This window comes from Talaromyces marneffei, chromosome 4 (genome assembly GCF_009556855.1).
Source record: "Talaromyces marneffei chromosome 4, complete sequence".
NCBI lineage: Eukaryota > Fungi > Ascomycota > Eurotiomycetes > Eurotiales > Trichocomaceae > Talaromyces > Talaromyces marneffei.
This window is the reverse complement of record NC_072351.1, coordinates 570,571-595,030: the sequence shown is the minus strand read 5'-3', so window position 1 is coordinate 595,030 and position 24,460 is coordinate 570,571. Positions and strand designations below refer to the sequence as shown.

The 24,460-nt window shown below is 47.1% G+C and overlaps 10 protein-coding genes across 10 annotated transcripts; 3 read left to right on the top strand and 7 right to left on the bottom strand.

Moving 5' to 3' along the window:
- Window positions 1-105: 105 nt before the first annotated feature.
- On the bottom strand, window positions 106-1,905 carry EYB26_005286 (uncharacterized protein; the record flags this gene model as incomplete). The annotated part of the gene is made up of 2 exons (XM_054264575.1): window positions 106-178; window positions 233-1,905. 2 exons carry the CDS (start codon window positions 1,903-1,905, stop codon window positions 106-108), a joined length of 1,746 nt encoding a protein of 581 aa, XP_054120550.1.
- A 1,470-nt stretch (window positions 1,906-3,375) lies between these two features.
- On the bottom strand, window positions 3,376-3,879 carry EYB26_005285 (uncharacterized protein; the record flags this gene model as incomplete). Its single annotated transcript, XM_054264574.1, has 2 exons — window positions 3,376-3,510; window positions 3,559-3,879. 2 exons carry the CDS (start codon window positions 3,877-3,879, stop codon window positions 3,376-3,378), a joined length of 456 nt encoding a protein of 151 aa, XP_054120549.1.
- Window positions 3,880-4,785: 906 nt separating this feature from the next.
- On the top strand, window positions 4,786-5,525 carry EYB26_005284 (uncharacterized protein; the record flags this gene model as incomplete). Its single annotated transcript, XM_054264573.1, has 6 exons — window positions 4,786-4,901; window positions 5,003-5,104; window positions 5,154-5,184; window positions 5,238-5,265; window positions 5,321-5,363; window positions 5,414-5,525. 6 exons carry the CDS (start codon window positions 4,786-4,788, stop codon window positions 5,523-5,525), a joined length of 432 nt encoding a protein of 143 aa, XP_054120548.1.
- Window positions 5,526-5,617: 92 nt separating this feature from the next.
- On the bottom strand, window positions 5,618-6,690 carry EYB26_005283 (uncharacterized protein; the record flags this gene model as incomplete). Its single annotated transcript, XM_054264572.1, has 2 exons — window positions 5,618-6,446; window positions 6,503-6,690. The coding sequence occupies 2 exons, from the start codon at window positions 6,688-6,690 to the stop codon at window positions 5,618-5,620; spliced, it is 1,017 nt and encodes a 338-aa protein (XP_054120547.1).
- A 488-nt stretch (window positions 6,691-7,178) lies between these two features.
- On the top strand, window positions 7,179-9,109 carry EYB26_005282 (uncharacterized protein; the record flags this gene model as incomplete). Its single annotated transcript, XM_054264571.1, has 3 exons — window positions 7,179-7,692; window positions 7,743-7,782; window positions 7,840-9,109. The coding sequence occupies 3 exons, from the start codon at window positions 7,179-7,181 to the stop codon at window positions 9,107-9,109; spliced, it is 1,824 nt and encodes a 607-aa protein (XP_054120546.1).
- Window positions 9,110-9,223: 114 nt separating this feature from the next.
- On the bottom strand, window positions 9,224-12,981 carry EYB26_005281 (uncharacterized protein; the record flags this gene model as incomplete). The annotated part of the gene is made up of 3 exons (XM_054264570.1): window positions 9,224-11,973; window positions 12,025-12,838; window positions 12,895-12,981. The coding sequence occupies 3 exons, from the start codon at window positions 12,979-12,981 to the stop codon at window positions 9,224-9,226; spliced, it is 3,651 nt and encodes a 1,216-aa protein (XP_054120545.1).
- A 625-nt stretch (window positions 12,982-13,606) lies between these two features.
- EYB26_005280 (uncharacterized protein) lies at window positions 13,607-15,754 on the bottom strand (the record flags this gene model as incomplete). Its single annotated transcript, XM_054264569.1, has 3 exons — window positions 13,607-15,049; window positions 15,099-15,244; window positions 15,301-15,754. The coding sequence occupies 3 exons, from the start codon at window positions 15,752-15,754 to the stop codon at window positions 13,607-13,609; spliced, it is 2,043 nt and encodes a 680-aa protein (XP_054120544.1).
- A 2,507-nt stretch (window positions 15,755-18,261) lies between these two features.
- Window positions 18,262-19,566, bottom strand: EYB26_005279 (uncharacterized protein; the record flags this gene model as incomplete). The annotated part of the gene is made up of 3 exons (XM_054264568.1): window positions 18,262-18,379; window positions 18,471-19,198; window positions 19,261-19,566. The coding sequence occupies 3 exons, from the start codon at window positions 19,564-19,566 to the stop codon at window positions 18,262-18,264; spliced, it is 1,152 nt and encodes a 383-aa protein (XP_054120543.1).
- Window positions 19,567-21,131: 1,565 nt separating this feature from the next.
- EYB26_005278 (uncharacterized protein) lies at window positions 21,132-22,336 on the top strand (the record flags this gene model as incomplete). Its single annotated transcript, XM_054264567.1, has 4 exons — window positions 21,132-21,275; window positions 21,656-21,710; window positions 21,765-22,182; window positions 22,240-22,336. 4 exons carry the CDS (start codon window positions 21,132-21,134, stop codon window positions 22,334-22,336), a joined length of 714 nt encoding a protein of 237 aa, XP_054120542.1.
- A 923-nt stretch (window positions 22,337-23,259) lies between these two features.
- Window positions 23,260-24,419, bottom strand: EYB26_005277 (uncharacterized protein; the record flags this gene model as incomplete). Its single annotated transcript, XM_054264566.1, has 4 exons — window positions 23,260-23,686; window positions 23,744-24,116; window positions 24,177-24,268; window positions 24,349-24,419. 4 exons carry the CDS (start codon window positions 24,417-24,419, stop codon window positions 23,260-23,262), a joined length of 963 nt encoding a protein of 320 aa, XP_054120541.1.
- Window positions 24,420-24,460: the final 41 nt, after the last annotated feature.

Here is a 24,460-nt window from a genome sequence, read left to right as displayed (position 1 = left end):
GAATTGGAATATTTACACTCACACGAGAGACTTTGTAGATGACGATCATAAATCAAAACAAAAGAGGATGGAGGATTCGAAGCGTTAGGTGACAATGCCACTCTTTCAATCAGCTTTGGCTCCGATAAAGCTCTTTTCTTCCTCCTCCCATTGCTGTCGTTCGACAACACTGCGCGCCCTGTCCCCAGTCGCATTAGTAAGAGTTTAGTAGATAAGGGGGAAAAGAACAAACCTATATGCTTGCACAAATCGCCACGCTTCAATATCTGCCAGATTCCAGGCTTCTGCGACATTGCGCAGGCTGATGCGACCCGACTTATCACGAAGCAACTCGCGTGCTTTGCTAATCAGCCCATACTCGTGGTCTAGAGATGGTTTTTCTTCAAGTTCCTCTTCACTCTTCTTGGATTCGTCTGTGGCGTCTCCGGTCTTGATCTTGAATCCGAAATGCCATTCTAGCTCGGTTACCAACACTGCTGGAAGGTTGTCTCCTTGCTTGGCAGGAAGAGTCTCAACTGTCATCCAGAATGTCGAGGATCCGAACTCGCCACCGGCAACTAGCTCCTTGAAAGTGACTACACGCGCAGAATTCCCACGAGTAGGCCCGAGAAGCTCGGTGGTGACGGCCGCTAGCCATGGATCGCGAGGTGTGTCACGTCGGATGTAGGCGGTATCAATCTCAACCGAATCATGTTCAAGACAAATCAGAGTGAGCGGATGAGGCAAGACGCCAATGGAATATGCTTTGGTGTCATTCTTGAAAGTCTGTGGTTGATTGATTGGGATCGTCTTCAACTTCGAGCAGGGCTTGCACGTCGGACGGTTGGGAGAGCACGAGTCGGAAAACTCGGACGTAGGGCACTTAGAAAGTGCTTGTGCGAGCTGCACGGCGGGCTGCACCAATGCCGTCGTATGTTCGGGGAGAGGCTTCAAGACCGTAAATCCAGATGTAAAACTATTCAGAAATGTTGTATGCAGATGCGCATCAATCATCTCAACGAGGGCTTGTCGTGCAGCACCCGGACTGGAATCGTATTTCTCAACAAGGTCGCGGTAACCGGTTGAAACGGTATTTGGGCTGTAATAAGCCAACGCATTGGACTGTTCTTCCTTGAAAAGGTCCCCCGGGATAAGATCTAAGATAGACGAAGCTTTATCCTTCGCATCCAAGACTGCAGCCTTGATCGCAGCGTTAATGCGGGTCTTTTCACCAGCAAATAATGCACGATCAAGTGTATCGAATCGAGTAATGAACTCAGGAATGGCGCCAGCACGGAGGTACGAAAATATCGGGTCGTCGTATCGAGCCATTGGGAAACATAGCCAATCCGCAAACAATCCACTACCCATATGGCCCCAAGCCAGCCATTTGAAAAAGTCCAATTCCAATTCCGCATCGAGCTGTCGTCGTTGCACCTCTTCGTAAAGGGGATTCTTCATTGCTTCAGCTCGGCTGAGAACAACAGGTCGGAAACCCTTGGCATACCAAGCGCGTCTCCATGCCAAAAGTAGCTGGCCGTCTGCCTTTTGTAGAGCTTCATCGTTCTTGTTGTTCGGTTCGTAAAAGGTGTACACGGGCGGACGTTCCGGTAGAGGCGGGAGCACGGTACGATGTTCATCGAGCGTAATAGACGACGAAAAGGGGTTCAGCCACTGCCAGTCACTGAACCATTTTGACTCGCCGCTCGTACTGTGTGCTTGCTCGGGCGGTTTGTGAGCGACGGGACGGAATGGATGGCGGATGTCTTCAAAGGAGGGTAACTTAGTTGGAATGTATCGCGAGGGGCCGAATTTGACGTTCGACACGGATTCGAAAGTGGTGTTTGTTGTTTTCGAAAGAATGAATAGAGCGCATGCAACGATAGCGATGATGGCGATTAAGGAAGTGGTCCGTTGAACAATCATGATTGCTAGTCTTTGCTAGACCACCACGTCCAAAACTCCGTACGTCAGCGTATCCAATGCGATGGGTCGGAGATTTAGAACGAGCGATCTGCCTGACCGTGGATCGGCCGAGGAGAAGAGCCGCAGTTATTTCGGCATGAACAAGACGAGATCGATATAGCCCGTGAGGTCAGATTTCATCAGAAATCATAAAGAGATCGTGTAACTGATTTCTGAAGATGGCTGTGTCTCCTGAAAGCGAAATGTTTACTTCTAAGACTCCAACAAGCCAAGCGTCGGCCTTACCATTTGTGGCTGGCGTTCTGTTTTAGGAATAGTGCTAGTTTGCGGCTGAGTTGATGATTCCGACCACAATAATTAATTAATTAATTATCAGCCAGAAATCTGCGCTCATAGCGAATGATCTACTATATGATACAGCAAGACAACCAGAGGAGGCTGAGATGCGATGATAGGATAATCTACGGATAAATCTATCATCTATGTTATAAAGAGTGTGGCCACCGGGCAGCTATGGGCAGCCATTATTGATGATGTTTCACTGAGTGCCTCGGCAGTAGGCAATTGCTTTCTCGAGTCACTCCCACGACAAATCTACCCCATCCTCACGTCTGTATCAAGCCTGGGAGCGCCCTCGCTGGGTGGATACTCGGACCCTTCATCATCGAACATACCTTCAGGGTCCTCACTAGAGCGGATCCTCACCCGTTTAGACATTCTCTGCGATTCTACAGCGAATTCTGTGGTGCTACACGGTTGAGCGGACCCAACTGATGTATTGGAATCGTCCAACTTGTGAACTAAATCAGGAGTCTGGTGTTGAGTGGTTGAAGAATGTTGGGAGTGAGCCTTCGCCAATCTCTCATTTGCCGCTTCAATAAGTTCGTCCCTCTTTTCTTTTGACTAATCTCGAGCATTTCGGTATGCTATTAGTCCCTGCCGAAACGCATTTAGGCTACCTTTCAAAGAAAAGCTGTCGATCAGCGTCATAATATATTCGGGTCGGCCATCTGAACGTTTGGATTTAGCCACATGAGTGGCATACAGATCGATTGTGCCGGCAAATAAGTTGACGTGAGGGCGTACTATGATCATAGGGCTTCTTTTCTTGTCCATAGGTTCTTAGGGATTGAGATCTTCCGGACGAGCACCAAAATGGTGATCTGGTTTGGCTGCGGGTAGTGTGCCATCAGTCAAGGGGGCAAGATTGGAAAAGGGGTAATCCCCTCCGACACATTTAGGGTCATCATCCATTTCACCATCAAGAATCGGAATGACTAAACTTGTCACACCCTTCTCTTTGGATGCGCGAGCCTCTACCCGTTTGAATTTTAGAAAATTACTCCTGGTAATTTGGGAGTCTCGAGGCCGAGCTAGTATCTTCCGAACTTCCTCCATATTGTTTGGCTCTGGGAGGCCTTTGCTCTTGATCTCGTGTCCATCAGGGTAAACACCATAGTCAATTAGATTCTACTCAAAGTTCCGACTATAGGCCGAGGTGACTGTAGTCTTGGTTGTCGTCTTTGTGTTCCCGGTGGTTTCTGATAGAGGAGGATCTGCATAGGGTTTCTGTACACGCGAGCTCATTGTTTGGGGAAGCGGATACTTGAATGATGTTAGCACTGTGATGTATCTCGAGTAGCAGCTACGTACATTTCTCAAGCCAGTCAGATCGGGGCCACCCGATGCTGCAAGGCTCTTGATCTCCCTCAATCGAGTAGGTGAGCAGTCACGGAGGAAGTCAGGTGCAAAGTGAAGGTGTTCCTTTTTCAACTCAGCGTGCTGAAATCCTGGAGCAGAGCTGGTTCTTCGGTCCAACTCTCGTAACGACTCTGCTGTCAACCAGATCTTTGATAGGTTATCCCAATACGCTACAGGCGGATGCGAGCTCTTTCTCTTCGAACCTTGTGATATCTCAGCAGAAGACCCTGAGCGCTGGCGTTTTTGCGGGAAAGATATGCTATTGGAGTGCATGGTGGGAAGAGGAGAGAAAGACTGTCTTGTCAAGAAAAGATTCTCAGAAAAGGCACGAATCTTTGACGCGTGGCTTTCGACAGATACTAGGCGGGGAAGTCCGTGAGTGACTGATTTGTATCAAGAAATTTTCTTTGACATGTCGACGGAGTATTCCAGACATCTTAGATAGATTGAGACCTGGCATTGATGAGGAGCGGACTTCCTGTCGGATTGGAGGGGTTATTCCAGGCCAATCCTGAATAGTTGCTTACAAGAAAGGTGAAAGAATAAGTGACTAGCAAGATTGTATCTATTCCGTTCTCCCTCTTTTTCCGTACATCAGGTCCCAAAACCGGGTTTTTATATAGACCTTCTCCTGAGCTGATTTGTATGAGATCCGGCATGTAAGGTTTGTATGATTTGTAAGCTATCCCACGGAGTAAACTTGAGACATTTCTCTTACACATAACGGTTTCGGATTGATCACTTCATTCGATGGCTTCATTGGAAAGCCAGCTTATCTGACACTTCCCGAATAGGCGAATAGGCATAGCGATTGAATGTATATGGTAGAGCTTTAAAGAAGAGCCTCAAAGAAAGCCAAAACAGGTCATGACTCAATCACGAGGTTCAATGAGAGCGTTCGGGAAACTCCGTTGTACTCGACCAGATGCTTTGGAAGCATGCTCTACGTAGTATGTAGAATGTAGAGGTTGTATAGGGTTATTTAGGGTTATTCTTATTTTTAAGCCTCACGAAGCTAACTCCGATCGGTTGGCGGAGTTAAACTCCAGAATAGGCATAGCGCGGACGGAGGATTGATCTCAGGTATCCAACATCGTCTCTGACTTTCGACAACACCAGATGCCTAGAAACACAACTTCACCCACTTGATCGACTAGAAAATTTGACCAAAAATTCATCATGGGTTCTATGGTCCTCCCCCATCTCCAGAATGCCTGGCAAGTCGACCAGGCCATTCTCTCCGAAGATGAGCGGTTAGTTGTAGTCAGATTCGGTCGAGACTCACATCCTGACTGGTAAGTCTGACTCGTTGCGAGATGCGCTAGCATCGAGCATATTGACATTCCATCGTTTATGCTTTTTTTTTTCGGTGTACTGACGTATAGAAAATTTCTAGCCTTCGACAAGATGATGTTCTGTCCAAGATTGCAGATCGAGTCAAGAACTTTGCCGTGATTTACCTGTGCGATATTGAGCAGACGCCTGATTTTAACGCTATGTATGTCTTTTCTTCTTTTTGGTTCGAAAGAAAACTAATATTTGTCTAGGTACGAATTATACGACCCAATGACAATCATGGTACGTCTTTCAAAAGTGGGCGCTGAATGTACATCTTACTAATTTGGGTGTAGTTTTTCTTCAGAAACAAACACATGATGTGTATGTATCACTGTTCTCTCCGCTGACTGGAGAACATTGCTAATACAGGTTATAGGCGATTTTGGAACTGGTAACAACAATAAATTGAACTGGGTTTTGTAAATACACTTTTCTTCGATTGGCAGACCTGCTGCTAATGTCTTTATAGGGAAGATAAGCAAGAACTGATCGACATCATCGAAACCATCTATCGCGGCGCAAAGAAAGGTCGTGGTCTGGTCGTTAGCCCCAAGGACTATTCGACCCGTTACAGATACTAGAAAGACTGGTATCTGTTGTCTTATGAATTTGGGGATTGCAGAAGTCGTGCTTACTATAACGAGTCAATGATAATATATTCTACTTAATCTATCTACACTTTCAAATAATTCAATATCTCATCTACAGCCCATCTCAATACCTCACTCATAGGCTTCTCTCCCTTCCCGGGCGCCACCACAACACCCGCATCACTTCGCACATTAACAGCCTGACCAGCCAGCCTCAACAATTCTTCCTCGGTCTGTGTTGAGCCGGCAGCATATCTATCAGCCAGTGACTGTCGACCAGTATCATCATCCCCGGCAACTAACAACCACGCATGATCCTGGACATATCTCGGCCAAACAATATCATCCACGTAACCAGGCGGATCAGTCCAGAAATTCTGAGGTTCACTATGGTCTTCTTCCTCCAAGTTGACCGGTGCCGATGATTGTCCTTTATCTTCATCGTTATTTTGATTCTCTCGCTCGGCCGCTGGTGTCGGCGCAGGACCGATGGTTACATATCCGCTCCTCGCCTCCCGACGGGACTTGACTGTATCATAAGGCGCGGATAGAAAAAGGTGTAAGTGAATATTGTCATGGACATGCCTCAAAACATGGCCTGGATTCTCCGTTGCAGGCGGCGCAAATAGTAAAAAGCCTTCCAAGAATGCAATCGTCACTTCTCCTTCGTCTTTGAGCAGGGAAGTCTGGTTTAGTTTCTCCTTGACTTCGTTTGCGATGCTTTCTATCAGATCTTTGGCAACACCCGGATCCTTGGCCTCGTTTTGATCCTCTTTACTCCTGAGCCGAGGCGGCAGTGTGCCATGTTCACGCACATAGGCCAATGCAGAGGATAGGAAATCTACATCTATGGCGCCGACAGTATCCCAGTCTTGCACTAGCTCTCCTTTTTTTGTTCGTACGACTGGTATTCTATCGAATATCAGACCAATTTCAGTTCACGGACCTAGGTGACGGAAGGGGCTTACCGATCGTCAGGGAGATAAAAATCATCTTCGTGTATGATAAATGTCCGGACCCTGTTTTCCACAGCGAATATGGGAAGTAGCAGTCTTGCTAATGTGGTCTTTCCGCTTGATGATGGACCTGACAGGCCGATTATGATTGTGTTGCCGCTGGCGGAGGATTGCCCCGCATGGCCGGTGGAGGAGGACATTCTCTTATTCCTTCCTCGTTCTTCTCTTTCCCTTTATATTCTTCAAGATGGATAAGAGATTATTATATGCGGTATTTTCTGTTGATTGAGGGTTATTATCTAGGACAGGACAAGCAAACAAAAATTGCCATGTCGAAAGATGAAGGTTTTCACAATCTCGTCCTATCTCGATAAGGACAGCCCCACGTTAACCCACGGTGTCTGTTAGGCATATTCACACGCCTAAAAATAAAGCAAATTTAGGGCATGCTTTAGCGTGGTTTTACCAACAGCACAAACACTTTGATTCGATAACATCTGAAAATTAGTGAATCTCTATCGTTTGACTAAATTCTTACGAGCTCGGCTCCGAGTCTCTGACAACAAAGCAAATGTAGCGACGGTGGCATTGAAAAGGCTAGAAAGTCCCCAATTCCCCTCGACATGGACAAACAAACATCAACTTCTTCAGTTGCCCACGTCTACAGTGTAGGCATAGGTCCGGCATCATGGCACAGTTCTTGATCGCACAGCGAAAATGGACCTTCGTGATGCTCTTCGTCTTGATGCAGGGCTCCCTAGCCGCGTATCTGTCTAAGCGCAGCACGACTATAACAATTCCGGACGGCGTCACCTACCATCCCGAGTCGCAGGATATTTGTACACAGACCTCATGGACGGACGTAGTTTCATTCTTTGTGGGCAATTACTTGTCGCACGTCGCAACCATCATTAAGGCACCCGGTGAACCTATATACATCACCGGCTTGAATATGGTTTTCGTCCTATTATTTCCTTGCTTCGGAGCCGGTCGCGGCCTTGTCACGATCTACCAACGGGCAAGCTTTTATAAAGACCCGCTACAGCAGGCGCTGAGAGCCCAGGCGTTGGTTATGGTGGTTCGGGTCTCTGGTGAATGGCAGCCGCAGGCTGGGGATTCTCTACGCTCGCTCTGTTTGTGGCCCCCGAAAAAGGCTCAAAGTAATAAAGCACGGCTCGATCCGGAAGAGTACTACCAAGCAGGTTCGTATTGTTCTCCTCTATACGCGGCTGTTGTTGATTTTTCCTTTTAGCCCTTAGTAAGCATTGGACAAAAGTCAATGCAGAGAAGTTGTACGTTTTTGAAAATCTCTGAGATGTCGGGAATCTATCTGACAGCCTGTTCTATAGCAAGGGTTATATAGGACGGTTCAAGATGATCATCGCGCCACCTCCTTGGTTAACCATGAATTACGGACTGAGCAAATTGCATATGATCGCTGAAAGAGGCTACCGCGTCTCTGGAACATGCAACCTACCACAAGGATATCGACTCGCTTACGTTCCACCTAACGCGCAGGTGGAACATGTCATGCCGGAAGTCGCACTGAGTCGCATCCTTCAGACATCATATAGCCTGGCCTCTGGCGTCATCTCTATTGTGCAAATCTTCTCCGCTTGTTCTGCCCTGTACCAGTCTAAGGGCCACCAAATCGATGCGTATGGATACGCCGCGTTTGGTTTCACCGTTACACCGTATCTGGTCATGTCCTTTGTGAATTTGCTTGCCAACTGTTTTACGCCAACTTTTCCGAACCTCTATCTCGTTCATACTGAGATGATGGATGAGGCTATTAGTCGTGGTGGCGAGTTTACTGATATTGTTGGTAAATTGGAGAGCGAGCCGCTTCTCGCCGAGGATCTGACTTTGTTTACTGCTTCGATTGAGCCGCCGCAGCAGGAAGGGGGTCAGGTTCTGTGTCGAATTGCCAATCAGATGTTTGAGCATGGGAGCACGGAGCCGATCCCTACAAAGCACGAAGGACAGGACGGGCAGCATTCTGCCGGCGAGGATAACATGGGACTATTGGCTATTCCTCAAGAGGGGACTTCATCACCTCTAGACCAGGAAGTAGCACAAAAGCAGGCTTCAGTGACAATCGAACACGACCATACCCCCGGAGAGCCTCAAACTGATGAGGATGACGACGATCCAATTCCTACTCTAATCATCCCCGGATGCTACAAATTCAAAACCGCCTACTCCAACACTTCATCCACAAGCATCCTCCACAGAAGGAAACACTACGGTCCTCGCGGCGTGATGGTAAGTGGAACAACCTGGGGTGTCGCCGCGCTGCCTTTCATCCCGCTAGGCGTAATGTCCAAGTTTCGAACGGGGACCAGCAGCACCATCGCGCAGAGAGTGTGGCTGATGACTTGGTACATCGTTGGGATGGTGTCGGTGTCAAACCCGTATTTTACAGACCACTTCGTGGATGTTGTCTACCACCGCTCTCGACGGTTGATTAAAAATCATGGAATTAGCGGGAAGCATATTTTGTTTTTGCAAGCACCTTGGATGGTGATCGTGTTGATGGTTTTGGCTACCCCAGCTATTGGGGGGTTTGTTGTTGTTGGGCAGATGTTGATTGCGTATGGATCTTGTACGGGGCTCTAACCGCTACGCCGCTAAGGAATACAGAATGTCCAGCATAGATATATATGTCATATCATAATCATAAATCATAAAAATACAGCCGATATAATTCAAATATAAGACAAGGAATGGTGGTCAAAAGACATCTCCTCCGAATAAACTAGACCCATGCATAGCAGGTAACGACTCATCTACACCCCCCGGACTCGCAGCCGGACTTTGATAATTCGACGCTGACGGCGGAGATCTAGACATTCTGGATGACAATCCTCCTCTAGGCGGAGTCACCACGATCCCATTCTCGGTCACAATCTGGAACTTTGAGACTTTCTTCTTTTTCTTCACTGGAGTGAGAAGGTTAGGCTCGAGATCGATCTCGACTTGGGGGCTGGGAAAGGATCCGGGAGCCAGTAGGGATAGTTTTCGCTTTTTAGGTGGCGTTGTCGGTGAGTGTAGTCGTTGCTCCACGTAGTCATCAGGAATAGGTAGTTCGTGACGGTCAAAGAATCCACATGCTTCCTGCAGATATGCAGGTTCAATAAGCTCGTCGCATTCTGGCAATTCATAGAATCGTTCATGTTGAATAATCGAACTCATCGCCGAATCATCAAGCATATCCTTTTCGGCATGTTGCATTTCGGAATTCGACATTTCCTGTCTTCGATGCAGCATTTTTTCTTCGAGAGTATCCTTGAGGACGAGGGTTTCCACAAACACAGGTCTTGTCTGTCCAATACGGTGGGCTCGTTTGATGGCTTGACTTTCCACGTATGGACGCCAGATGGGATTCACGATGAAGACGCGGGATGCGCTGGCAATGTGTAGACCGTGGGATGCTTGTCGTAGATCCATGAGTAATATTCGCACGCTGGAGGACTCCTCAAATAGTGATAGATAAGCCGCCTTTTGGCTCGTTTTGAGGGTGTTGGCATAGATGCGGAAGTCTATGCCTAACAATTCTAATCCTTCTGCAATCCAGAACGCTGTGTTGTTATTTTCATAGAAGATAATGATCTTTTCTTCTTTGTGCAGTTCCTGAACCCGGTCGAGCAAATACGTAAGCTTTGCAGATGTCGTTGCGACCAGCTTCGTCTGTGAAAGCGGGGAATCTAGCGATAGTTTCTTGCTAACGCCCTTGAGGAATGTCTTTTTGGGGGACCGATTTTCCGTCGGCTTATTTTTATGTGTAAGATTGTCCGCCACGTTCGATTCATTTCTTGCCGGCTTCTTCTCAGATCTTTGCATTAACTCACGACGAGCACTAATACCTGCTCCTGCAAGGCCCTCGGCAGGATCTTCAGCAGTGAGGTGTGACGTTATGAAATTCTGTGCGAGCCGTGCCTGGGATAACCCTAGTAATAGCGGTTTCCCTTCATCCGAATTTGATGTAAGTGACCAGTACTCGCGAGCGTGCCCTGGAAAAGCCTGCACGTATACGCCAAGTTCATCTGAATGACAAAATGCGCTGAAGCTCTCACTAGCAAGTGCTCGATGCGCAATCTTTAGGCCCTCCGATAATAGTTGAATATCATCTGCCGGCATCTTTTCAATATGATTTGTCATGTACTTCTCTGCCACCTCAATTGTAGATTCAATATCTTTTGGTTTATGGCCTGTCCACCAGAAGCCCGCCTGGCGCAAATGATTAATCAACAAACTGAGATGCTTTCTGTTTCGACTTTGGAACATATAATCCTGGTCCTTGCGTTCGGAAGTAATTGCGTTAACGGTAAGATTGAACAGAAACAGATTGATGGACATTTTGTCGTAAAATGTCGGCTCAAGACTAACAACTTTATTATGTAGTCGTGGAAGCGGGAGTTCTTCATTGATAACATCCAAGCGGTGTCTTACCACAAGGCCTTGAAGTACGGCACGGAGCGATGTCGCTTTTCTTCGTTTACCATCTTCACCAACCGGTTTGATGTATTTCGTCCAGTTAGCGGGATCGTCATGTCGGGAGTTCGCCCAAGGCTTATGTTTCAGGAATTCGACAACAATCAGCCGTAAGTTGTCCACGTCTTTCAATTCTTCATCAATGGCTGTACCAGTTTTTCTTCGAGAATGCAATACTGATGATGGCACATCATCTCCAGAACTCGTATCGCTTGCCAGTCTCTGATGCGAAGCGAGACTAAGTTCTGCACCGTACAATCCATTTGACGGCGTTCCCGAGACAACCCATCTACGTTCGACATGCAGCTGATCTAGCATGTGCATGGTGCTAGATTTGTACCCGTGTCCAGCAACATTATGACCCTCGTCAACGATGATTCTAAGCCAGTGAAATTTCTTGAGTGGGGATTCTGCAGCAGATATCGAGGGAGCATGACGACTAGTCTCCGGCTCTCCGGTTTCCTTCTCGAATCGAGTTCGGGCGAACAAAATGATATCATACTTTAACAACTCCTCTTCTGAAGGAGTCTTGTCATTTCGACTTCTCAAGACAAGGACATTGAGTCCTTCAGTGTGGATGGCGATTTCAGATTGCCAATGGTCGACAAGGTTAGGCGGAACAATAATTAGTGTGCCGGAAATGAGCCGGATACGGACTGCTGGTGGACGCGACATCCATCCGCCGCGACTTGTATACCTTGATGGAGGTGGCGGTATTGTATACTCACCTCTATGCCGTTCACATTCCTCTTCACATCGTGCGTAGTTGACCCCCATTTCCCGCAAACGCCGAAAGTGACTAGGCCATGGGATAGAAAACCGGCCGGCGGTAGCAGCTGCCATCTGCATCAGGGAGCCTACAGAGTTGCGAAATGGATTCTTGGTCTCCTGATACTCTGTTGGGATACGTGGGAAATGACCGCGTGTAGACAGGATGACTGCTAAGCAAATCAATGTTTTCCCACAACCCATAGTCTCTGCAAGAATACCTGCAATCAGGTCAGCAAGTGAAAAGCACAGGCCAAATGTTGTGTACTCACCACCACATGCCTCTTCATAGATACGTTTACCACGTAAGAGAGTTCCCTCTTCCTTGTCATAATAGTATTCTTGGCCCAATGGCGTCTTGTACACCTCTAACCGTGGATCCAACATTTGTTTTGGCTGTACTTCCCGCTGAATCATAGTGGCAGCCGAACGGCACTGATAGGGATGTAGAGGTGTTTTGAGTCCAATCACACTAGATGTCTCTCGAACCTCCGGTCTTGCTTCTCTTGAGCTTGCCATCAATTCCTGCATAGCTAATCGGCCGTCTGTATCCCTCACGTCGTCTATTGTGGGATTGGGGTTCTCTAGGGTGTTGAATATGTACCACAGGGACTCGTCGTCGGCCGCATTCTTATCTTGTTCGGCAAGTGTTGTGTCGAAATCGCCATTCCAAGCCGCCAGACTTTTGTCAATCATCGTCATGACAACCCTCAACGCTTTTCTGAGCGTATTGCTCGTGCGCGAAATGGAAATTCGTGCCACATCGTGAGGCAGCACATAGACCTGAACAAACGACCACTCAGGATGAGATTCATATGCATTCCAACGTGTTTGTATCCATCCATGTTTCTGCAAATTGAGAAGCTCCGCCTCTGGGAATTGTGTAGATGATCTTCGCAGGATGCCGGCTGGTAGATATTGGCTATTAATTGCCGATTCTTCACTAGGAATGGATTGGGCTGTGGATACTGCTTTTAGAACCGAGTCGGCTAATCGGGGAAGACTCGAGGACTGTGATTCATCCGTTTGAGGAGGGGTGATAGCGTCGAGGTCAAGCTTGTTCGTCGCAGACAGTTCGGCGTCATTCTGTGTCGATCATTATAAGTATCATAGCATCAAAAGGTTCATTTGCGCATTCCTACCAACGAAGAAGATCCACTCACATCGTTGTATGCCTCGATGCCCGAGAGAAAAGGAAAACCGGCATCGGTGACAGCTGCGGGTGCCATGTCCAACTTGGTAGGAAACGAGTAACAAGGGGGGAAAATGACGGAGAGAAACAATGATGAAGCACTAGATGTTAGGAGATTTCGCAGACCAAAAGAATGACAATCGAATAGAACAGTATGTTGAGATAGGGCTAATGAGTGATGTCTCGAAGCCGAAATTGTTTCCTCATCGGTGACTGCAATCCATTCTCTCTTGTGTGCGGACTTTCTCACACCGAGGGACCCTTGGGCTGTTAATTATTCAAAAGGCCATCAAGAAAAATGGTTTACCAGACAGCCAAAACCCTACACGAGAAAGACAAGGCGTGCAGGTTCCCTCCATATAGGACTGAGGCTGAATGCGGAGAAGAAACTCTGATAAGAGATTAAGTGGCAGAATTAATCAGCCAACCTAATAACGCTTTTCTATTGGCTATCTTAGTTGACCGCCTATAAACCCACTATTTACTCTACTCCAACATGCTCCTTTCTTAGAAAACCAATTGTTTTTATTGATAAATCCTCAATTAACCCTATACGCTGGCCCGAACGTGCTATGCTCTCTATATGATATATTATACGTAATACATATGAAAACTGTGAAAAGAATGGAACAGAATTAGGTGGTGTAAGAGCCAAACAAAAATCACCAAGTGAGAAAGTCCTCAATCTCGAAACCGACACGTCTCAACGCTTTCTCCTCGATATCCTTTGATGGATCAGGCAATCGTCGAATGATCAGAGTGCGTGCTTCGTGAAGTCGTACTTCAACGGGAACTCCAGGGCCTTGACGCTCGATTTCTTCGCGATCACATTCGCGAATGTGTACGATTACATTGGGGCCAATGCATGCTCGCCACAGGGACGCCATCCATTGCCAATGATCCAGAAATGTGTAGCAGTCATTAACGGGGATTTTGCAGGCGTATGCGTCGGCGGTTGTGAGCTGATATCTAGGGACTAGTGCAATGGGAATGAGTGATGTGCTAGATTGCGACAGCGTTGGTGAAGGGCTTGCTGTCGAGCTGCTGCCGGATGACTCGGGAGACCCGGTGCTACAAGCGGTTGAGGATTCATTTGCAGCATGCACTGAGGATCTGGGGCTCACGAATTGGATAATCTCATTTGAGATGCGATGCCAGTTCGATATGATGCTCAAATATTCAACCATGGCATCCATCATCTCACCAGTAGCTGATTCCTTGCGAGCCAGTATTTCTGGTCCTTCAAAGACTCGTACGATGTATTTACCGTCGTCTATGAGAAGCTGACCAAGATATTTCATCATGACTTTGACCTGAGCTGGGTCTTGGCCATCGACCGCAATAACGGCACCTCGTGATGGCGAAGATTCCAGCTCAGAAACTGGAGGGGAAATCTTGGCCAAGAGTTTGATCTTGTTCAAGACGGGAATTGTCATCACACTATCGGTTTGAATGCGAGTAGTAGTAGAAGGAGAAGATGGAGAGTTGCTATCTGCTTTCAGCGGCGGGAGCGTTAGGCTCGGATCAAAGTAGCCCTCACTCCCGTGTCGTGGGGGTTGTTGTTGGTGGTGAATCGGTCCCTTAGATGTTGTGTCGACATGACTCCGGAAATAAGCGACACCTGGTCGAGAGACGTATGTTTTTTGGGATGAAAGAGAATAAGGCTCTGTTTCGGGGCTCTCGGTGTGTTGAAACGTGCTACCATTCAGACGGCGACGTTTGTTGTCCATGGGTGCGGATTCGGGTTCTTTCCACTGATTGTTGAACAATCGACGGTCTGTATCAGTCGGGATGAGCAGTTCATTTGGACGACGATTCGACTTGTCGTTGTTTCCTCGGGAAGAGGAAGAGGATGTGGAAGAAGAGGAGCCAGGATGAGGAGACATTGAGTCCATAGAACGACTGTTCATTGGAGGTACGGTAGCAGTCAGGGGCGTATGAGGTGTGGAAGGCGGGTTCATCAACCGCCCTCCACATCGATTACAAAACGTCGGTCCCATTTGATTGCCCGAAGTGGAGCTGTTGCGTGCATTGTAGTCACGTCCGTATCGTCGTGGTTGATATCGGTAGTCTGGGTACTGCTGCTGATGTCGAGCTTTCTCGGCCTGTCTCTCTGTCAGCAGGTTCACTTGACAGGAAAAAAAGGATACAAACCTCTGCCAATGCTTTCCATTGATCCTTGCTCTCTGCTGGTAGTGCCCGCCACTGCTCTCCAATGATCTTGGAGATTTCTGGATTTGCGAGTCCAGGGTTTTGGGCAACGACAGCTGATTGGTAATGCTGTCTATACAAAATGAATGCTGCGAATGGGCTGATATTAGCCCATATCAAATGTCAGGATGATCGTAATACTTACCATTCCTCGGTCTGGGAATCTTGGGATCAGGCTGACACAAACAGAATTGTGAAGCCACTTCTTTAGCAGCCTCCAGTCTAGTCGGACTGCGCGAACCTGATCTATCTCCAGCTCCAATTACTGTTGACTCAACCGTCGTCAGTACCGGAGTATTTTGCCTAGTCGACGCTGCAGAGTAGCTAGCTGTCAACTGCCCATTCTGAACTGTTTGCTCTCTATTGATAGCAGAGAGCTGCATCTGAGACAAAGCCGTTGAGCAATTGTCAGGCTCAGAAGTCGGTCTGCTCATTGGTATCTCGCCAACGGAGACAAGTGATATGGCTGCCGCTCTGGTGCGTTCGGTCACATTCATGATCTTGTGTTCCAAGAGACTGCTGGAGTGGCTATGAAGAGGCCGGTTTCCAGGCTCATCAAGGAGTGCCGGTGGGCGTGGAAGGACTCTATCGAAGGACATGACAATACCTTTCTAGGCGTGATACAGGCAATGAATGCAACACCTCGAACCCGTCAACGTATTGAGGTAGGTAATTAACTGGACTTGATGTGTGGAGGAGAGAGGGAAAGAAGAAAGCAAACACGAGGGCACTTATATAGACGTGATTGATGTCTCGCGTGACACCCAAGAAATAGGTACGAAGGAGTGCAAAGAAAAATCCAATGAAAAAACAAATATTGACCGTTGAGAAACAGGTAGGAAGCTATTCTGGATATATCCTTCCAGTTGAGGTTTCGGTTCGAATTGAGTTGAATCTCTTTGATGTCCCCTCCACCCTAACCCACAAGGACTTTATGGAGCTAGCGCTCTGCTTGACTTGCTTGCTAAGTATGCTGTGCACACACACGGTACAGTACAGATACAATAATCAGCAAATCGAAGCCAAGCCAAGACAAGAAGAAAACAAATGGAAGGGGCGAGCAAGAGAGAGAGAAAAATAATTCCAAATATACGGAACAGAATAGCCAACTTTTTCGCAAGGGGCAGCCTTTGTTCCGGAACTTATATCATTCGTTTAAATGGTACCTTTTCAATCCCGTGATCCATATTTAGAGCTGACTGGATAGAATTTGAATTGGGATGAAGGAAACTGGGGAAAAGGCTGATTTACTTTTTTTTTGCTTTTTTATTCTCCCTTGGGGCTTGTGCTTTGGCTTTGTCTTTCCTTGACGATTTGCCCAACCCTTACTAATCTACCAGGTTGCTGTTTAGCTCACTTAGCCATCTAGGTGATAAGTTGATGATGATCTTCCGGACCGTTTATTCTCTTTGCTTTTTAAGATTTGGATTGCTTTTCGAATAACTTCCAAGGTTCTTCTTTCCATATTTACCGTATCCGGTAATATCCATCTTGTTGTCCTGGATGTCCTGCATAGCTCGGTATAGACTTTCAATTGATATTCCCTCAAATTGCAATGCAAAGAAAGCCAGGACCTCATTGCCCTCCTCTTCTTCATCAGTCGGTGAAGGAGGGAAAAGGCGGAGCAAATAGAATTCCAGCAAAAAATAGGGGAAAAAAAAACAAAAACAAAAAAAATAAAAAATAAAAAATAAAAACAAAAGTGACAGGTGGGAAAGAAAAAACTGCACAACACTCAATCAGGAAAGGACTCTGGTTTCAAGCCCACCAGAAATAGAATGAATAAAGAGAATAAGTGGTAGGGCAGAACATCATCCTAACCCAACCTAACCTACTACTCAGCCCAGTCAGTGAGAAAGTCGATGACAATAGAACGGAGAACGGACGTAAGATAGACGCCAAGCAGAAAAAAAAAAGACGTGCATGTATGAATGACAGGCAGCTTTTTTCCTTTGTTCTCCGTCAGCCTTTTCTCAGCCGCCCGCTCTGTTCCATCTTCTTGCTCTTGCTCTTTCTCGGTCCTGCGAAGAAGGGCGGCTAAAACGCAAACGTTGCGTCTGATTCGGAAACCTGCAGAGCTCCGACACTTTCATAGCCAAGCATCCTTCAATTCCGGAAACCTAGGATAGAATAAGGTCCGTTCGTTGCTTGCCTACGGACTACTTCGTTTGGACTAGGTCAGATGGAGGAAAGCGAGTATGTAGTTCTGCCCTACCAGATTCAACAATGATGCAGGTCTATCTTGGCTTGGCTTGGGATAGATGTATGCATATGTATGCTTTTAAGGTGGTGTGATACAGCCAGAAGAGATGGACAAATAAGCAAGTCTTTTATATCAGTATATATACCAAGAATAGATAGATACATAAACTCCCTCCCAAAGTATATACATACATCTCTAGACACAGTATGGAGGTGAATAAGTATGCACAGTCCCGAAGCGGTAGCTCAACTACCACTCTCTTACTCTATCCCAAAAGACATGATTGCATCTTGCAATGGCGACGGTCAACTGAGACGGCAGGGACACAACAGTTCCAGTAATAGTAGTACATTTCAGGCAACTCTTTATAACCCCACAGACAATGCAAGACAGCTCGTCTCCCTCATAAAGAATGGCACTCAGGGGTTGGTATCTCCCGAAACCTGCCAACCACGGCCCTCCAAACCATGTGCTTGGACATCCAAGCGCGTGTTGGGGCTGCAAGAGGCGCCGTGATGCGTCTGGATGCATCTGCAGGTGTACATGGCGGTCCGTGGGTGTGTCAATATGACAGCAACAGGCTCCTCCTCGTCCAGCGAGAAGACTCCAAAAGTCTAATGTCGTAAGTCATAAACCAGATCATCTGATGCTTGAACTGAATCAGGTCTTGTCTCAAAGAGGCAATATATCAATTTAGCTCTCTCCAAGGTCAGACAGAACTCAACAAACGATCGTCTGACCACTAAAGAGAGATGAAGTAAAAATAGCTGTTCGATGTGTGACTTTAACTCTCTATGTGCAACCCTATGATGAAACACTGGTTCACAGAAAGAAAAGTTCTTTGTGAGTCAAACACAGTATTCAATACTTGGGTGCCAAGTACGGGACAGTGTTTCAACCTCTTTATGTCGACTCTGTCGACTCTGTCGAATTCGAATCTTTGGCCCACAGATTCTCAATATCGTGAAACATCTCCGTAGCCATCATCTGATTAGCTGTCGGCCCGAGATGCAAGCCATCCCTGTAAGAATTTGAGATACATTGTTAGCAATTTTCTTTGTTGTTTCGTTTTCTTTGTTTCCCGGAACGGTTACTTTATCGATGAGACGTACCAAAAGAGGAATCTTTCTGGATTCTCACACCGCTGGTCCTTGTTACCTAGGAATGGCAGCCAAGTACCCTGGCTTGAAACGCATGGGTTTTCAACATCATCCCAGGGGTTTTGATTTCCTAGCCCGTGTCCGTCAAGCATCCCTGCCAAGTAAAACTGGCGTGATCTGATTTGATTGTTGAGGAATTCATTCGTGTTGAAGACATACACCGACCCGCTCTCCCAGTAATTGGCCTTTTCTTTAAGGTTGTTGTTCCATTCGGTGACGATATCGATCATATCCTTCTGTCCCCGAGTTGGGTCAAACGCCGGCAAGAACGTGGGATCAATAGACATCATCAACATAATTCGAAGATCATTAGAATCGGTATACTCTGCAAGGCGATCTAATTGCTGGAAAATGGTATCGAGGCTACGCTCCATGGACTTTTCCGTATCCTCCATCGACACTCCGTTAAACTTCCAGATGTCCCAGATGAGGAATGATAAAGCGAAAATGGTATTGTTTGATCGCACCTTCAAATCACCGCCGGCTGTATCAGTTTGTGTTGCTTTCAGCTCTGCAGCAAGCCATTGGTCAATCTGGCTGCGAAGGTCTGGAAGTGACTCCAAGGACCGGGCGGCATCAGAAACGATGGTGTGGAGTTCGGTTTCGTCGACAACGGATCCGCAGACAGAGCTTTCGCAGACATGTTCCCTCTGCGCATATGTTTCCAATCGACATGGCCACTAGCAATGTGAGCTTTGATTTCTACGATCTTCACGTACAGAAGAGAAGTGTGCTTGCATACCATTGAACATAACCACTCCGGCCAAGCTTGCCCTTGCTCAGCTAATCGCGAACCAATGGCACTCCAGGCATCTCCAAACACAACCAGTCTGTGGTCGACATCGGTTGGAATTGGGGAGGCAGGAACGTCATTTACTTGGTTTTCCTCGGCAACCTCGCTGGTTGTAGAACCAGTCCCCTTCAGACTCAACTTGTTGCCGACTGTGTGGAAGTTGCCGGATGTATATAACAGAGACAAAGCGATTAATATGCTGATGAAGGCAAGACTGCCAAGCATATTCAGCCTCGTCAGATACCGCATCTTCATCGCGCCTATTCTGTACACCGTATCACCAACTTGCGGTTAATGTGAGGCATCAAGGGTTGCACAGAGGACTATAAATGCCCCCCCTCTCTCAGCAGAAAACCGCTAATCGCCTTTGATATATGATCGGAACAGATTATAGGATCCCTCACAACGCCGAAACGTTTCAGGAGAATGGATGAAGAAGACCCGGATTGGCGCTGACGTATTGGATAAAATGGAATGTCCAGAATTCGTGAAACGACAAACGAGTTGAAAAGCAGATTTCAAAGAACGAAAGCCAACAATGCTGGATGGGTATCGAGTAGTTTGCGAACAACAAGATGATCAGGATTATTGCCATGGATCAGAAGAAAGAGTAAATGGATCAGGAGAAAAGACGAAGGCGGAGTTGTGCCTTCCTTCATAGTAAGCCGGGCACACGACAGTATGGAGTTACATTGTTAGTCTGTACGGAGTAGTACAACGAGATGCTTGCTTAGCTGGGACACCTTGTAATCTTGTAAATTACATGTCATGGTAGATTTACAGATGGAAACAGCCAATCAAACGCTGAATAGGCTATCTGATTTGAAGGCATTGACGTGGTGGGTGTAGAGACAGCGGCATTGTGGGCACCATCCGGTGTTAAGCTCCCATTCCTATTGGCCGCTCTTTTACATGACGCGTACCAATATTCAATATCGATATGATATGCGTGGAGCCGTGGACTCGTCTCACGTGGGGTCTTGCCGTTCCTGGTAGTCTTGCACAGAACCTCTATTCTATCCTGGCTTGTAATATTTTAAAAGAAGGATCGGGTAGACAGGAATGGACCGAAATGCGATCGATCACACTTGAACGAGATACAAAACAAAACTAAAAGAAAAACTCGGGGTCCTTCAAGGCTTCAACCAGGGCTCCATTTAACTACGTAACTAACTACCGCCCGATACTTTTCGGCATACGTAAGACGGGTCGAGGCAACGTAAGCGTCTCCTTTCAATACCCAAGCTCGCAAATACAGCGCGGCATGTCCGAGCAACTGTCGAATTGTTGGCTTCTATCAGAAGTCTCAATATGTTCAGCATATTTGGTTTTGTTCTCAATTCGGAGGTTGGCATAGGATTTGAACCTACAGATCGTAACTCCACAGAAGGATCAAGATCTGCCTCAGCCGGCCCCAACACGGGTTGTTTGGTGTCTTGGCACGAGCGCTCCTGACGTTGAAGCGTGAGGATGTTTGTAACTCCCCGTTACGGCGTGACTAGCGCAAGCCATACCGGCTAGTCTTATCGTGGACTAGTGCGGTTTCTCGATGCCTGAGGCCACAATATCCCGTGACATGGATCACGTGGTACATTCTTGATCACATGACAGGAAAGCTAGCCCTACGCCAAGCCTCCTTCAATGAAAAAAGCTAGCGCGCTTAGTCATCCCGCTGCCCACAATCCCTTAGCGTCGGTAAGCGAAATTTCCCACAACGCTCAGAGAGACAGAGAAAGAGGATCCGCGAGAGACTTCAACTTGAACATTCGACCCTCGACAATTCGCGTCTCCGTCTTGACCGCGCAACCACCCCCGTCAAGATGAAGCTCAACATTTCATACCCGGCCAACGGGTCGCAGAAGCTGATCGAGATTGACGATGAGCGCAAGCTCCGTGCCTTCATGGAGAAGCGTATGGGAACTGAGGTCCCTGGCGACGGTCTCGGTGATGAGTTCAAGGGCTACGTTTGTCTCCCTTTCTTTGTTCATTTCTTCACGTTTACAGTCGATCGGTTCTACGGGCGATTCGAGATCTCTGCATCATTGGATTTCATGCACATTGGCAAGGATACGATTTGAAAATGAATTGTGGGATGGGGTTCGATACGGTTATGAAAAGTTCGGCACACAGAAAAGAGAAACACAATGAGAATATCAGGAGGGGGAGATACCGCAAAGCCACGAAGTCGATGATGCAGAAATTCTCGAATTGCTCCAGACCGAATCGACGGCACTTGTTCTTCGAGACTGCTTTATTCAATCCTTCAGAAAGCGGTCTCGAATAACATAACTTTCTGCACTGCTTTTTGCCTACTATGTTCAATATCTGACTAACGTCTCGACAGCTCTTCAAGATCACTGGTGGTAACGACAAGCAAGGTTTCCCCATGAAGCAGGGTGGTATGTTTGCTCCTCTCCACTAACACCAACGACTCAGCTAATCCACTTCATTAGTCCTCCTCCCCAACCGTGTCAAGCTCCTCCTCGCCGATGGTCACAGCTGCTACCGCGCCCGCCGCACCGGTGAGCGCAAGCGCAAGTCTATCCGCGGTGCCATCACCGGCCAAGACTTGGCTGTCCTCGCCCTCAGCATCGTCAAGCAGGGTGAAAACGAGATCCCCGGTTTGACCGACGTCGTCAACCCCAAGCGCCTTGGTCCCAAGCGTGCTACCAAGATCCGCAAATTCTTCGGTCTCGACAAGAAGGACGACGTCCGCAAGTTCGTTATCCGTCGTACCGTCACCAAGGAGGGCAAGAAGGACTACACCAAGGCCCCCAAGATTCAGCGTCTTGTTACTCCTCAACGCTTGCAGCGCAAGCGTCATCGCATTGCCATCAAGCGCCGCCGTGCTGAGGCTGCCCGTGAGGCTGCGTAAGTTTTGCCTTCCCAATACTCTTGCAAAGGTATTTGCCTAACCCGCTTCAACAGTAACGACTACGCCAAACTCCTCGCTTCCCGTGTCCACGAAGAGAAGGCCAAGCGCACCGAACTCCGCAAGCGCCGTGCCTCTTCCTTGAGAAAGTAAATGGTTCGGTGTTGATCCGGGAGATGGAGGGGGTGGAAATCAAAAAAACGGTTCTGGGGTTTCTTTTGGCATTTCCATGTTGTATTAATGAAAGAGAGAAACAGCCCCCGAATCGAAAAACATAACTTCTTTCTTTCTTCTTGTCTCTTTTCCTTTTCGGTGTGTCTTTTACTCACATGACCCAGAGAGATATACCGGGAGAAAGGGAGGGAAAGGACATGAAAAAAAATTCCCATAATGATGAAAGGAAACTACAGGCGCAATATTATTCTTTTTTTAGAATTTATTTTTCATAAATCCTGTTCTCTTCATATTATTGCAGCGGGATGGGCACAACTCGTCGCTTTGGGAGGTTTTTTACAATGCAACGCAACACAACACACATACTCGTGGGAAGTTCTAGGACAGAATAGGAATTCTCATTTTTCTCTTTCTTTATCTAAATTTAGGGTTTTCTTACTCCCGTCTATGGATTTTCTTCTGTCTATGTCTTGGAACGGCTTTGGTTTCCCGTACCATTTCTATGACTAAAGCATCTTCATATTCAGCGAGTTACTAGTTCATTGAACATCCGGCATCAGACATTACCCATGGACATGAGGAGATAGTAATAATTGTTTCAAACGCTGATGTGCTTTTGAATAGGTATATGGGCTGATATTGAGAGTTGCCTGAACATATAGCAAGTATAATTCCTCAGGAAGATATCGAAAACATGATTCGAGTATGTGACATGAGTTATCTCACGCAAGACCTTCAGCGGTCGTAGCGGAAGTACAAAACAAAAAAAAACGAGACAATTTGAACGGAAGCTAAAGTATCATCATATATCATTTCAAACATACAAGCGGAAAAAAAGAAGCGAAAACCCGTCATCCTTTCGATATGCATCAAGCCATAGTAAATACAGTATAAATCACGTTTTACTCAACAGCATGCGAAAACAAGAAACTGACAGACTCGCCATTGTGCGTCCTCCTACAAGCCTCCGCCAACGTAGCACTGATATCTATCGTCTCAATCTTGTCGCAGGCCTCCTTCTTCTCGGCATGCGGCACGGTATTCGTAACAACCAGACGACGCAGGCAGCTATTATTCAAATTGCTGATAGCATTTCCGGAAAGAATGGCATGGGTCACAATGGCATTAACTTCCTTTGCACCGTGCTCCATTATGGTGTCGGCTGCTTTGACAAGGGTGCCGCATGTATCTGCCATGTCGTCGACGATGATGGCGACTTTGTCCTTGACGTTGCCGACGAGGACCATGCGGGAGACTTCGTTGGGGCGGGCGCGCTCTTTGTGGATAAGTGCGAATTGGAGGTCGAGGCGGTCCGCGATAGCAGTTGCTCTGTACGATTATCAGTCAAAGTCATCATGTATGTTGCAAGATGGGAATATAACGCACCGTTTAGCACCACCAGCATCAGGACTAACAATAACACAATTCGAAACATCCAAATGCTCCCGTATCCATTTCAACATACTCGGCTCAGCATAGAGGTTGTCAACCGGCACCGTGAAAAATCCTTGAATCTGGCTGGCATGAAGGTCCATGGTAATGATATGATTTGCGCCGGCGGTTTGCAGCATAGTAGCCATCAAGCGAGCAGTGATAGGTGCTCGACTCTTATCCTTCTTGTCCTGGCGCGCATAAAAGAAGTTGGGGATAACGGCGGTGATTCGTCGGGCTGAAGCTGTTTTACAAGCGTTGATCATGATCAGGAGCTCCATGAGGCCGTCATTTATATCGTTGGGTTTGGTTGATTGGAGAATGAATACTGTAGAGTAACCATTATTAGAAAGAAGTCCTCTGTACGAAATGACAAGAAAAATCGTACCATCTTCGTCGCGAACACTTTCACCGATTGTCACACTGGTTTCTTGGTTTGAATATTGGAGGACCAGGATTTTGGTCAATTCAATTCCTAATCTGTAAGGTAATAGTTAGTTTCACACAGTCTCGTAATCTAGAAACAATACTATCAACGTCAAAAGAGATTGATGACTTACCGATCAGCCACGAGCTTCGCAAGCTCTGGATGACTGTTTCCAGTCAAAAGTTTGATACTGTTCGTCGCCATGGTGTGAGAATATCTCCGACAGTACCTGGGACAAGTAACAA